At 41.1% G+C, this 15,431-nt stretch overlaps 1 protein-coding gene across 2 annotated transcripts in view; it reads left to right on the forward strand.

Moving 5' to 3' along the window:
• TPH1 (tryptophan hydroxylase 1) overlaps nucleotides 1-15,431 on the forward strand; it is a 40,697-nt gene that overhangs the window by 13,163 nt on the left and 12,103 nt on the right. For both annotated transcript variants that reach the window (XM_077321588.1, XM_077321587.1), the window contains exons 2-7: nucleotides 1,464-1,601; nucleotides 2,024-2,207; nucleotides 7,958-8,058; nucleotides 8,762-8,829; nucleotides 10,105-10,301; nucleotides 14,545-14,680. In XM_077321588.1, the coding sequence (XP_077177703.1) occupies nucleotides 1,485-1,601; nucleotides 2,024-2,207; nucleotides 7,958-8,058; nucleotides 8,762-8,829; nucleotides 10,105-10,301; nucleotides 14,545-14,680 (803 nt within the window). In that variant the 5' untranslated portion in view covers nucleotides 1,464-1,484. The remainder of the gene's footprint in view (nucleotides 1-1,463; nucleotides 1,602-2,023; nucleotides 2,208-7,957; nucleotides 8,059-8,761; nucleotides 8,830-10,104; nucleotides 10,302-14,544; nucleotides 14,681-15,431) is intronic.

Raw genomic sequence — 15,431 nt, forward strand, 5'->3', positions numbered from 1 at the left:
TAAAGAGAGCAGAAGGAAGCAGATCCTGAAGAGGGTATAGTACAGTTTTTTTAGGAACAGCATCTTGGTGTCTTAGTTCTAGTGAACCAACTCTGACTTGGGAAAATTGACTAGCTTCTGAAGTGGTGCCATTATATTCAGTGTGTGCAACAGCCAATGGAGAGCCTGAGAAGAGACAATACTTCAAAACAGAGCAAGTACAGCTCTCAAAATGTTGCGTGTTGGATAGAGGCTAGATTAAGGGAAACTGGATATTTGAATTTAATTTAATTAGTGAGCATAATGAACCCTGGGATTGCCCCCTTTTCATTACAGTAATGTAAAAGATTAATATTTCAATTACAGTAATGTACCTGAATTTCAAGTGTCAAATAACTATATCTTTATACTGTTAATTAATTCTTTAAACACTTTTGTCTTTTGTTTCTTGTGATCCTGTGATCCCCTTGTCTATCTGACTATCCTCTGTCTAATATATACCAAGCTGTTACGGTATAATATAATGTGATGTATCATTGATGGAAGATAATGATAGCAGAATATAACATATAAATAATAAAAAGAAATAAAATACTGTCTAAAATGACATGGATGGCTTTGGAATTGAATGGTGTGAGGAAAAGACACAGGTAGCCAATTTTATATGCCCCAATTTATACTCAGTTTCCTCTACCTCAAGGAATCCCCAAAATGGCTTACAACGGCCTTCCCTTCCTCTCCCCAGGTGGGAATGAGAGAATAAGAAAACTGTGACTGGCCCAAGGTCTCCCTGCAGGCTTCATGTGGAGAAATGGGGAATCAAACCCAATGCTCCAGAACTGATATTGGATGCATTTCCATTTAAAGCCTTGGTTCTCAGCCTGGGGGTCGGGACCCCTTTAGGGTCGAACAGCCCTTTCACAGGGGTCGTGGCAGGGCGAGCAGCCCTTCTCTCCAAGGGGATCCCAAAGTGGCTGACATCGCTCCTCTTCCATTTCATCCACACAACAGCCTTGCAGGGTAGATTGACATAGAGCTTTTGTCTGTCTGGAGCAGTGGAAAAGAGCGAGATTGACATGGTGGGGCAAGAAGCAGAACTGAAATGAGAAACCCCAGAAAAAAACAATATATATACAATCATGAACAATGGATCTTCACACCATTGGTCAGTTTTGGTTTAATTTCTGTGAAAGAACACTTGCATAATTTTATGGTTAGGGGTCACCACAACATGAGGAACTGTATTAAAGCGTCAAGGCATTAGGAAGGTTGAGAACCACTGGTTTAAATAAATGGGGCTTCTAAAATAAAAGGATCTTGAGGCCTGGTGATCAATTACTAATATTCCTGGGCCAGAATGCTTTTTACGGGAAAAATCAGTGGGATGAGTTCTTTTGAGACAAATAGGAATTGTGCAGAGTTTTTTTTTTAAAGAAAAACTTTGACTTATTTAACAGATTGTTACAATTTCAAATTATTTTTAGCTCCACAAATCAAACTACACTATGAACGAAGACAATAAAGAGAACAAAGACAATTCATCTGAAAGGGGCAGAGCAGTTGTCATCTTTTCCTTAAAGAATGAGATTGGAGGACTTGTCAAAGCCCTAAAACTCTTTCAGGTATGCAGGTTTTCTGTGCAGCCAGTACAGTAAGGGCAAACCTTGGCAATTTAGCATAACCTTGCATTTTGCTATTGTATCAAAATTGTATGTATAAGCAAATTAAAGATGACTGAGCCTATGCTAAAGGACAGGATCCCCAGCACTTTCTAAGCACCTGTGCTAGTTTGGGATAATATATTCAATGAATGGGGGAAATTCCACCGTAGTATATCAGGAGAAAATATTCCCTTACTACAATAGCTGTTAAAATACATGATGCTTAGAATGATCATACTGAACATTAGTAGTATTATAATTGTGTGCAATATCAGAAAGCTTGGATTTAAATCACAGAATTTGCTTTAATTAGCAACATAATAGCTGAGGTTTTGGCCTCCAGGTGCTATTAACAAATTAATCAAAATTGTCTTATTCACCAGGAGAAACATGTGAACCTGATACACATAGAATCTCGGAAATCCAGAAGAAGAAATTCGGAGTTTGAGATTTTTGTAGACTGTGATAGTAACAGGGAACAGCTGGATGAGATCTTCCATCTGTTGAAATCCCATGTTAATGTTGTATCTATGAACTCAAGTGATGATTTCACTGTACAGGAAGATGGTAAGTAACAAAGGAGACTACGATTTATCACAAGTGCATTTGCTTTACAAAGTGTATTTGTGTGCTTGTGGGACTGGATTTTAATAAGCTATGCCTTTTTCTTTAGATAAATTGATGAACTTTCTCTTATAGAGAATGCTCATTTGGTCTTCTTCTCCAATATACCACTTGGAATAAATAGCATTAGGAGTTCCTTAAAAATGTTCTTCCATCACAATTATTTGCCTAAATTGGTTGAAGTGAGGAGTGCTGGGAGAGGTAGATACATACATAAAAAGGTATCAGTACAATTATAAGTTTTGTCACCTCAGATAGAACAGACTTAATTCAAATAGATTTCTTTAGTATTCTTGTGTCTTCCCAACCACCTGTGCTAACATTATAGTGCACAGTTTACACTAACAAAATTTGTGGTAGGAGATGAGCTTTCATGAGTCACTGCTCACTTCAGATACCTCAAACAAGAAGGGGATTTTGAGATTTTGGTGGCAAGAAAGTGTTTTAGTTTTGTACTTGTACTGTACTTGTACCTCTTCCCAATTAGCCTATTTATATGTAGAATTAAAACTATGAAAGTATCTTACAAAATGAAAGACAAATAGGAATGCAAACAAAAATATATACCCCAGCAGCACCAGTCCTATGTCAAAGCATGCAGTGATATCTGGGCTGTTGCTGAGTTCACCGACATGGCTCTCACTACAGAGCCTCTGCAGACAGTTCAGAAAAAAACTGCATAGAGCGAGACGGTTCTCGGGGCCTTTGGAGCTCCAGAATAGATTTCAGGCCCTTGCAGAGGAGGTGCAAGGGTCAACGAGGGAAGAGGTCCCAAAACAAAGTCTAAGACAAAGTGAAGAGGCCACGGGGATAGAAGGAAATGGAGTTGAGAAGAAAAAGAAAAGGAGAGTACTGGTAATGGATCGCCATGTGGCTGGGCCCGACCCCCTAACCTGAGAGGTGTAATGCTTGCCAGGGGCGAAAATTAAAGACATTTCAGAATGGCTGCCCAAACTCCTCAAATCTACGGATCACTACCCATTTGTGATGGTCCATGTAGGAACGAATGACATGTCCATGAATACCATCGCTCCTATTAAAAAAGACTATCAAGATCTGGGGAGGAAGCTAAAGCAAAGAACTTCTCATGCTGATGGAAAGGTATGATTTAGTAGGCATCACAGAAACTTGGTGGAATGATTCTCATGACTGGAATGTAATGGTGGATGGATATGAACTGTTCAGAAAAAACAGAATAGATTGAAGAAGTGGAGGAGTGGCACTGTATGTGAGGAAAGGGCTTACCTGTCAGGAAATTCTAGTGAAGGAGAGCATATCTACAGTGGAAAGCATCTGGGTGAAAATAAGCAAGGGGAAAACAAACAGTATGGTGGTTGGTGTCTGCTACTGACCGCCTGACCAATGAGAGGATGTGGATACTGCACTTTGTGAGCAGCTTGAGAAAATATCCAAGCGGCAGGACCTTGTCATCATGGGTGACTTCAATTTCCCAGATGTGTGCTGGGAAACAAACTCTGCGAAGCGTCCTCAGTCATGCAACTTTCTGACCTGCCTGGCTGACAATTTCATTTATCAAATGGTAGATAAACCCACAAGAGGTTCAGCCATACTGGACTTAATACTGACCAACAGGCAAGAGTTGGTAGATGAGGTGAAGGAGGTGGGGACCCTAGGGGGAAGTGACCATGTCCTCATAGAATTCCTTTTGAGATGGGGAGCCAAGGAAGCTTGTAGCCAGACGCGGATGTTGGATTTTCGTAGGGCAAACTTTAATAAACTCAGAGACATGATGAGTGTCATACCATGGACGAGAATGCTGGAAGGGAAGGGAGCATGTGAAGGGTGGGCGCTACTCAAACAAGAGCTATTGCATGCTCAATCAATGACTATCCCAGAAAGACGAAAACACTGCAGGAGCTCTAAGAAGCCTATTTGGATGAACAGAGAACTTCAAGAGGAACTAAGAAAGAAAAGGGAAATGTTCAGGAAATGGAGGGAAGGACAGAGCTCTAAAGAAGAGTACCTACAGGTTACTAGGCACTGTAGATCAATCATCAGAAAGGCCAAAGCTGAGAGTGAGCTAAGATTGGCCAGGGAAGCCCATTGTAACAAGTGAAGATTTTTCAGTTATGTGAGGAGCAAACATAAAGTAAAGGAGGCAATAGGCCCACTGTTGGGTGCGGATGGACAAACTCTAACGGAAGATGCAGAGAAAGCAGAAAGGCTTAGTGCCTATTTTACACCTGTTTTTTCCCACAGGTCAAAGGGTTTAGGCACATCTAGAGATGGCAGTAGCCAAAGGATAGTGTCTGGGTGGCAGGTTAACATGGATAGAGAGGTTGTTGAGAGGCATTTAGCTGAACTGGATGAGTTCAAATCCTCTGGGCCGGATGAAATGCACCTGAGAGTGCTCAAAGAACTTTCCAGAGAACTTGCACAGCCCTTGTCCATCATCTTCGGGACCATTTTAAGGACTGGAGAAGTTCCGGCGGACTGGAAGAGGGCAAATGTTATTCTGATCTTCAAAAAAGGGAGGAAGGATGACCCGGGAAACTATAGACCAGTGAGTCTGACCTCTGTTGTTGGTAAGATAATGGAGCAGATATTAAAGGGAGCGATCAGCAAACATCTGGAGGACAATTTGGTGATCCAAGGAAGTCAGCATGGATTTGTCTCCAACAGGTCCTGCCAGACGAACCTGGTTTCCTTTTTTGACCAAGTAACAGGTTTGCTGGATCATGGAAATTTGGTTGATGTCGTTTACTTGGATTTTAGTAAAGCTTTTGATATGGTTCCCTATGATGTTCTGATGGATAAGTTGAAGTACTGCAATCTGGATTTTCAGATAGTTAGGTGGATAGGGAATTGGTTAGAGAACCGCACTCAAAGAGTTGTTGTCAATGGTGTTTCATCAGACTGGAGGGAGGTGAGTAGCAGGGTACCTCAGGGCTCGGTGCTCGGCCCGGTACTTTTTAACATATTTATTAATGATCTAGATGAGGGGGTGGAGGGACTACTCATCAAGTTTGCAGATGACACCAAATTGGGAGGATTGGCAAATACTCCGGAAGATAGACACAGAGTTCAGCGAGATCTGAACACAATGGAAAAATGGGCAAATGAGAACAAGATGCAATTTAATAAAGATAAGTGTAAAGTTCTGCATCTGGGTCAGAAAAATGAAAAGCATGCCTACTGGATGGGGGATACGCTTCTAGGTAACACTGTGTGTACTTGTGGATTGTAAACTAAACATGAGCAGGCAGTGTGATGCAGCGGTAAAAAAGGCGAATGCCATTTTGGGCTGTATCAACAGGGGCATCACATCAAAATCACAAGATGTCTTAGTCCCATTGTATACGGCACTGGTCAGACCACACCTGGAGTACTGTGTGCAGTTCTGGAGGCCTCACTTCAAGAAGGATGTAGATAAAATTGAAAGGATATAGAGGAGAGCGATGAAGATGTTCTGGGGCCAAGGGACCAAGCCCTATGAAGATAGGTTGAGGGACTTGGGAATATTCAGCTTGGAGAAAAGGGGGTTGAGAGGGGACATGATAGCCCCTTTAAGTATTTGAAAGGTTGTCACTTGGAGGATGGCAGGATGCTGTTTCCGTTAGCTGCAGAGGACAGGACATGCAGTAATGGGTTTAAACTACAAGTACAACAATATAGGCTCGATATCAGGAAAAAATTTTCACAGTCAGAGTAGTTCAGCAGTGGAATAGGCTGCCTAAGGAGGTGGTGAATTCCCCCTCACAGGCAGTCTTCAAGCAAAGGTTGGATACACACTTTTCTTGGATGCTTTAGGATGGTTAGGGCTGATCCTGCATTGAACAGGGTGTTGGACTAGATGGCCTGTATGGTTGGACTGGATGGCCTTCCAACTCTATGATTCTATGATTCTAAGCTCATGGGCTAAAAGCTAAAAGAGTTCTTTAGCTTATTGCCTTGGCTTGAAGTACCTGCAAAGAAGGGAAGGTTAGAGGCTCAGTCCAGGTATTAATCAGCTTGCTCAGATATTCTCATTTCCTTCTCCTGTATTCTGATAACCAAACTGACACAAGGCAGTATAACAATCAGTTTCTGAATATGAGGTTGTAAACCTTGTAATTATAATGGTCCTTGCAGCAGTAAACAGTTGTTTAAAAGGGAATCTACAAGGAGGAAGGAATGGTTAATTTTAAGCAAAATGCTGGAGTAATTTCTGTTGATGTAGGGTTTGCTTTTCTGCTGCCTGCCTTTCTATTTTTAAAGAACAAGTGAGTAGTAATATTAATGCTGTAGTCCTGGATGTACAACTGAACTGGGTCATAATCTACCACCAAGTTTTCTTGTACAAGCAGAAAGTGATTCAGCACTTCTTGGTGGATACGTAATTTCAGGCGATGATCACTTACATCTCTCTCTGTTATATTTGCCCCCTCTCTCCACAATTACTGATTAAATTATAAACATGTTCTATTTTCACCATTATATCATATGTTTCATTCATTTTTGTCTCTTGAAAATTGAACTTGTATTATGGGAACTTGTATTATGAACTTGTATTATGTATTAAATTATAAACATGTTCTATTTTCACCATTATATCATATGTTTCATTCATTTTTGTCTCTTGAAAATTGAACTTGTATTATGGGAAGAAGGGGGTATATTTCAATATGTACCTGTTACCAGAACAAACATAGGTAAAGCAAGCCTCCTCCATGTTCTTGTACAGGGGTGATAATTCATAGATCCTTGAGGCTGATACTGCATTGATCAGAGGGTTGGACTATATGGCCCCTTTCATCTTTATGATTCTGTGACATAGGATCATGCTGAAAGCAATCCTTACAGTCTCCAAGTAAAAGAATAATTAAGTAATTGTAGGAGATAATTCATTCTGGTTATGGGAGTGGGAGCCTTAAGGCCATACATGGTTTGGGCCCAGTATACCTGAGGGACCTCTCTGCCTATACTCCTCAAAGAGGCTTGCGCTCTGCTACATCCAACCTCCTGGGGGGGCCCTGGCTCCAAGGAAGCCCACCTGACTCAACCAGGGCCAGAGCTTTCTCCATCCTTGCCCCAACATGGTGGAACAAGGTCCCAGAGGAGATTAGGGCCCCGATGGAACTCGAACAGTTCTGCAGAGCCTGCAAAAGAGAGCTCCTCCACCAGGCATTTGGTTGAGGTCGATCCAAACCACTGCTTTCCACTGGCTCCCCAAGCCTCTCTCCAATAACCATTACAGATCCGCCCAAGCCACTGTATGAATTAATCAGTGTTCTAGTATTCTACTGTTCTACAATGTTTATTACTATCATTATCTTGTTGTTATTGTTACTGTTGTTCCAACATCACTATAAACTGAGTTAATTGTTCCCATTTCATGTAAACCATCCTGAGCCTTCAGGGAGGGCAGTATATTAAACAAACAAACACACACACAAACAAACAAACAAAATCAATTTCATGTGAATTGTAATACCAACACTTTAACTGTAGAGTTTGGTTAACTTTCCTTTACTTATTTTTAATATCCCAATAATTCTTTACACCATACATACCACAGGAGGAAATACTGCATGTATGCATGTGTCAGATAGGATGTATCTCATGTCCTCTTTAACTGGCTTCTAAATAGTTAGGTTTCATTTTTAGCTGTCATAGCTGGCCCTGAAAACAGTGTTTCCTTGTCCTTACCATCTTAATTTCACTAATGACTTTGGGTTCTGTCTTTTCCCTAGACATGGAAAATATCCCCTGGTTCCCCAAGAAGGTTTCAGATTTGGATAAATGTGCCAACCGTGTTTTGATGTATGGATGTCAACTGGACGCTGATCATCCAGTGAGTATCTTTGTGTCTTTTTGCACAAATCGAATCTAACTGTGAAACTCTAATACTTTAGGTTTGAAGTCTGTTAGAAAAGTTAGATACCAAGTAAGCATAATGATATTTGAATCACACAGGCTGTGTCAAGGCTTAGGTTGGGGCTTGAATGGGGACTCTGCGAATGTGTGGAAAAACAACAACTTTTTCTAAATGAGGTCAGAGGTCTCTGGTATCCTCAATAACTGGTGTAACTTTGGCTTTGCTTTACACAGATGGGCCTGTGGAGGTCCTAATATCTCTCAAGAAGGGGAGAGGGAAGTTGTTAAAAGTGTTAGTTAGTTTATCCAAAACACTAGCAAAGAGCAGAAAAAGGAGGTGCACAACACTTGTAAAAATTGATAACTAACTAAAAATGATTTTCAGTGGAGTTTATGGAGCTTATTTTTAGGTCCTGGGCTGGAGTCTACATTTACTAAACTGAAGAGAAACTAGAGTATTCTATAGTCTTAGCAAATGTATTTAATTTCAACATTCATTTTCAAAGCGAATTCACAGGTTTCTGTTGTATCTCCACCCCTCCCACACACACATTTCACAGAATTCTCCTCTTCCTCTTAGCTGCTTTGGTAGAACAAAATTAACATTTGTTTCTTTTTGGCACAAACATGCTACCACACAGACTGACCTGAGTTTTATTTTTTTTTAATTCCACTATTAGGGTTTCAAAGACAATGTTTATCGCAAGAGACGGAAGTATTTTGCAGACCTGGCTATGAATTATAAACAGTATGTGTCTCTGACTGGTAAATAAGGCAACTCTTGCTATAAAAATGTGGGGTGATCCACTGAAAGTGGTTGAAATTCAAGGAAGATTCTTCAGGATATGGGTACATTATAAGATAGTACTGGAGCAGTAGGGTGGCCTGTTATCTGTTGTTGGACATATTGTGGAATACAGAATATATAGGCAAGCCAGTACTACACCAAACTCAGTTCAGGTTTTTTAAAAAAAATTTTTTTTTTGCATCTCTGCCAAAACAGTCAAAATGGCTTTAGCTCACATCTGTTGGTTCATGATACACTTTGGCTAATCATTCAACTGCAATGATTCTACCACATTGCCCAGCTTCCTGTTCACAAAAACTACAAGCTAAACTAAAGATGAGATAGGGCACATTTCTTTACTCTGCACAACAATACAATGGGCATTAGTGATATTCATTTCCCACAGTACAATGAGAAAGAGAGAAGGAATGGTTGTAGGGGAGAAGACAAGGGAAACAAATTTTGCCTACTTTCTTACTTTATTTTCCTGTCTTTCTAGAACAGTAATTTTCAAACTAAGGAAGGATAGGGTTAGTAGGATTTCTGTGATGGAAAAACCACTTGCAAATAATTATCTCAAAATTAAAGTTGACTCTATATGTCTTGACATGAGCATATGAACTGATATGGGCATACAGCGGAAAAAGAACAAACATCCTTCTTACCTCCTAAAATCTAGGAAACTTTCCTCCAGGTGTGTCTAGTAATTGGTGGTGGTGAAGCCCAAGCCCATTCCTTCTGATTATATGTCACTTCCTTCCCTCTTCTCCTTGGTCATTAACACCAGACATGGCAGAACCCAGCATCACAAGGATTGCAGGGCAATGAGGATTCTCAGTATTTACTGAGGTCTCTGTAGCTCCTGACTATCATGAGCCAGCTTATTGTTATTGTTATTGTTAGGTGCGAAGTCGTGTCCAACCCACTGCGACCCCATGGACAATGATCCTCCAGGCCTTCCTGTCCTACCGTTCCCCGGAGTCCATTTAAGGTTTGCATCAACTGCTTCAGTGACTCCATCCAGCCACCTCATTCTCTGTTGTCCCCTTCTTCTTTTGCCCTTAATTGCTCCCAGCATTAGGCTCTTCTCCAGGGAGTCCTTCCTTCTCATGAGGTGAGCCAGCTAGGAATCTACTAATGGACTGGGATGTACCTGTTGCCCACCCCTGCTCTAATATGGAAATCACTTTTCCTTTTGAAGATGTTTGTGAATGTTGCTGTTACATCTCATTACAGTGGTGACCCAATTCCAAAAGTTCAATTTACTGAAGAGGAGATCAGCACTTGGGGCATTGTATTCAGAGAGCTCCAAAAGCTTTACCCCACCCATGCCTGCAGAGAGTATCTTAAAAACCTGCCTTTGTTAACAAAATACTGTGGGTACCAAGAAGATAACATACCCCAGCTGGAGGATGTATCATGTTTTCTAAAAGGTAATATGCAGATCTTTGTCTTGTAAGATGTCCCAGATGAGGCATTGTGGTCAGGACAGTGATAAAGGAATAGATATTAGAGACCTACAAAATGATTCAATTGCTGACATTAGGGTTTCTTGTGAGGAATCTTGGGGGTGAAGTTCATCATTTAAACTTACTAATGTTTCATAATAAAACGAAGCCCTGTCTCAGTCAGTAACGCATTATAACTAGGAGTTGATTGTGCAAGAAATAGCTTGAACAGTTTCTAGGGTATATCAAAATGTACAAAATGTTTATACATTCCTCAATTCATTATTATTTGATAATTGCCCACTTCATATTTTCCATGAACAAAATAATGTGTAGTAAAATCATTAAAAAGGAAATAAGCAACCCAGCATAGAGACAGTAATAAAAGCTCTTCAACCATATTGCACGCAAAATTACATGATCCACAGTATTGTCTTAAGGTTTGAGAGAAGGGTGGAGTTAAAATGCTATAAATAAGTGCACAGCCACCCACAGTCTTGACAAGATAACATCACCTTAACAAACTGGGTGCATGCTGAATTTTCAATGGGACAGCATTGGAGACCATTGACAGGGGCTTTTTGCACGGCTTCAAAATAGCACAATGGTTGCTAATTGAAAACGCTACTAATTTGCCTTAACGCACGACGTCGTAGACAATCTGCAACACTCCTGAAACCAATCAGCAAAAAGCGCTTCGTTGTGGCGCTTTTAGGGGAATCCCAAAAAGTGGATTCACCCTCCGGAAAGCGCTACACTCCTGCAACCAATCTGCAACAATAGCGATAAAGACCTGTGCGTTAACATTGTTGCGGTTTCTTCAGAGTCCCTCCTCCTGAGCCTGTCCTCCAAACTTCCGGCGAAGCGATCGCCATTTTTTTTTCCCCGAGCGAGTGGAGATCAACGCACCGGCGAGCCTCCGTTTAGCCAGTGAGGCTTCCCAGGCTGCAGTCCCTCCTCAGAGCTGTTTACAGTCACAAGAAGCCCGCAGAAGCCCGTTTGCTGATGTATTTTCCCTTTATTTTTCACACTGTTTCGGCTGAAAATCGCGCCCGTGAGGGGGGGGGAGGGGGGATTTTTTTTCCCACTCCGAGGCAGCGTGGCCACGATCAAATGACAGCTCAAACAGAGGCTTCCCGGCTTCAGTCCCTCCCCTTCAGTCACTAAGCACACACATTTCACACACACATTTCACACATTCCATTCAGCCGAAAATCGGGCCCGTGAGAGGGGGGGGGGATTTTTTTTTTTCACTCTGAGGCAGCGTGTTAACGATCAACCGATCAAACGACAGCTCAAACACCCCAGGCAGCTGGATGGGTCTCTCCGTTGCAACGAATCTACCCAGATTCGTTACAATGGGTCTGTTTTTTTTTTTTTTTAAACCTTCCTTAAAGGGAAAGGGGCTGTTTGGGAGCATGCTAACGGCTGCCCATTGGCTGCTTGACGGCCAGGGGCGGGACGAGCTTGGCAATAGCGCTTCCTTTCTAGCGATTTCTGCCGAGACCGGAAGCCTGTGGGAAACGCTAAAAAACGCAACTGATTCCACTACAAAGGCAGGTATGCATAACGACAAATTCCACTATTTTAAATGGCGATTTTTCATTCCGCAAACATTTTGCAACAAAGATCCCCGTGCAAAAAGGCCCACAGTCTTGAATGAAGGTGAATAACCAAAAGGCTACAGACATATTTCAGGAGATCTATCATTGGATTTCTCAATATTTAAAAAAACATTTAAGGCCAAGGATCAAAACTACTCAGTGGATCTGTACACTGTACACTCTCAATAAGTTTGGACCTTAAAATGCAGCTGCAAGAAGCAGGTCTGAAATGTTATTCTTGCTATGGGGTTTTCTTCCTCTTGTACCATTTCCTTGACTGAAATCATTGCCCTTTCATGGCTGCTTTCTGATGAAACTAAATACATACAACTTGAGCTTCATCATATAATCTATTGTCCTAAAAGAGGGAAGATTGGATATGCTTTGAGGCCACATGTTAGGAAAGTAGATGTTAACCCTTTCCTTGTGTTCTTTTTAAAAATGGAAATGGGCTCTCTGCTGTTCGTTTGGATAGAAAGAGCCTCCCTCTGCCATTAGAGGCTACTAAGCTAGACAGAATCTGTAATTGATGGACTGACCTTTTATTTATTTGTTTATCTGAATTATTTTTGTGCTGCCATTTCACCCAGCTTAGTGTATCTAGGGCAGTGAACAATCGAAAACATTAAAACAAACTCTAAGATACATAATACAAAACAATTAAAAACAAACAACAGACACAGTGAAAACACACAGGAAGGAAGGTCAATGAGGCCAGACAAAATAGGTAAAGCGGTGGAAGACAATGATAGACCGGAACAGATGAATCTTCCCAGGGAAGAGAATTCCATAATTTTGGTACCAGGACCTCTCAGGTTTTGGTGTCTTAACCTTTCTCAGGTTGTCACTCATCCAGTCTTGGACAACAGGGGCATCCTAAGAAGGCCTCCTGATTACAGTACTGGTCGGGTAGGCTCATATGGGAACAATGTTTCCACCAAGCTGTGTGCATGAGTGGTCACTCGTTAACATGGGAAAATCTTTCAGCAGCAATCTAGAGAAATACAGGGTCTTGCACTGCCCATTTTAAGATTATAGCAGTTATTTTCTGCCCAGGATATAAACTGCTCCTCTCAGTAGGGGGGAAAAATAGAGGAAACATTATGTGGGAATAGTCAAATCAAGTCAAATTTTATTTACGGTCATTAACACCAAAGTTCAAATACACAATTATAAGATCAGATGAATACAAAAAGAAATATTTAAATACAAATGAGTGTTTAAAATCAAAAATATAAAACATGTCAGGATTAAAACTCATCACTGAAACAGCATTGGCTAAGGAACATGTCAGTATGTTATTCAGTTAAAAAGGAAACTTTCTTACATAAATACCACACAATGTAATGGTAGCTGCGCAAAATTTTGCAGTGTGCAAAGTTATTTGATGGTTTTTGTCAATGAGAAGTTTCTTAACTACATCCTTTGAAGGGAGATGTTGATATTTGTCTAAAGTTGGATGGATTAAGTTGGTTCTTATAACATTATAGCATAACAAAACATGTTTGCTTGTTTCTAGCTGGCCATAAGTACAGGGATAGAATCTCTCTGAAAAGGGGATTTTTCTATAGCAGCCTCCAGGATACCTGTGGGCAGTGCTGAGCATCTGTCCTGAGCAAAGGCCAATTGTATGGGAGTAGGTTGTTTAAAAAATATGGTGGTCCCAAGCCACATAGGACTTCAAAGGATGCTACCAGAACCTTGAATTGGCCCTGGAGCCTATTTGAGAGCCAGTGTAGATGGAACAAGACTGAAATGATGGGGTCCCTATGATCTACTCTAGTCAGTATTGTGGCTGCAGCATTTGGTATCAACTATGTCACCCCAAGGGTCAGACATGACTTGGTGCTTGCACAGGGGATACGTTTACCTTTTTAATAACATCTGAATGAGCCTCTTGTGGCGCAGAGTGGTAAGGCAGCAGACATGCAGTCTGAAAATTCTGCCCATGAGGCTGGGAGTTCAATCCCAGCAGCCGGCTCATGGTTGACTCAGCCTTCCATCCTTCCGAGGTCGGTAAAATGAGTACGCAGCTTGCGGTAATGACTGGGGAAGGCACTGGCAAACCACCCCGTATTGAGTCTGCCATGAAAACGCTAGAGGGCATCACCCCAAGGGTCAGACATGACCCAGTGCTTATATAGCGGATACCTTTACCTTTATAACATTTGATCACACTTCAAAGAAGTTCACCTCCATGAGTGTCACATCTGTGATTCCCTAGATGCCACTTCCATGGCATCTTGTTGACTAAATCCTAATTTCTTGGGGGTTTTCAATGCCTTTGTTTATATTTCTTGTTGTGTTTTCAGGTTCAACTTTCTCCTGAGCAACCTGGCAACATCCCTTTCTTTAGCCTTCTCCACCCACCGCTCATGTCTTCATCCACAGTTCCCATCTGGGGGCCTACAGAACCCTCCATGGGGCTATGGAACTTTCCAGTGTATAGATTATCTAGTCTCTTGGGCAGTCTATCAATGTGCTTGCTTGCTGAAAAATGTCTCATTTGTGTTCCGTGGGATTTATTTGCAAGTTGGTGAAGTCAGGATTGCAGGTTTAATGTTGCATCAATGATTATCTATTTTTGAATGTTATAACATAATTAATGGTGTTTTCCTTCCTAGAACGCACTGGCTTTACCATCCGTCCTGTTGCTGGATATCTGTCCCCCAGAGATTTCTTGGCAGGTTTAGCATTCAGAGTATTTCACTGCACTCAGTATGTTAGGCACAGTTCGGAACCTCTTTACACACCAGAACCGTAAGCAGCTATTTCTATATTTTTGTCCAGCTAATTTGCACAGTTCTTTATGTTTGTGGATAACTGCTTGGCAATCAGGACAATACTAAATCTGCATTTGCATTACAAAATCTAGGTTTGAGCATCTGGGTTTCAAAGGTTTTTTTAACTCTCATAAGTTTGCAGTGTGTGGGGCTGGGTAATCTTTGCAAAAAAAGTCTAACACTGATTTAGTTATTGAAATATTGTTCACATGATTGAAGAAATGAAAGTGATCTTAGATCCTTAATTGTAACATGAACATTTAAACACAGCTTTTCAAAATTTTCACTGTCATGAAATGCAGATAAAGAAGTGCAAACCTCCTGCAGCTCACTCAACTCTTTTATATACTGTTGTTTATCAAGCAGGAAGGCCTTTTAAAAAACCGTTACCTACATTATTGTGTCATGAATTTTCTTTACTGTCTGAGCCACTTCTTATGGTTACTCAGCATTTTTTGAGCATTTTTGAGCATTTTTTTTTCTTGTGGGGCAGAAAGAGGCATGTACTTCTCCTACCCCTACTCCATGCATGTAGTCTAAGAAGTGTGTTCCATGTGAAGGTTTGTAACATGTAGCCTCTGTCCTTTTTTGACAGAGGATGGAGACATTCATCTCATATCTGTGCATCCCTCCCGTCAGGTTATGTCTGTATGACAACAATTCCATTATGAGATGATTGACAGGCTAACCATGTGAATGTTTTTTTTTAATTGAAAACCAGTATTGTG

The sequence above is a fragment of the Paroedura picta genome, chromosome 2, assembly GCF_049243985.1.
Source record: "Paroedura picta isolate Pp20150507F chromosome 2, Ppicta_v3.0, whole genome shotgun sequence".
NCBI classification, from domain to species: Eukaryota; Metazoa; Chordata; class Lepidosauria; order Squamata; family Gekkonidae; genus Paroedura; species Paroedura picta.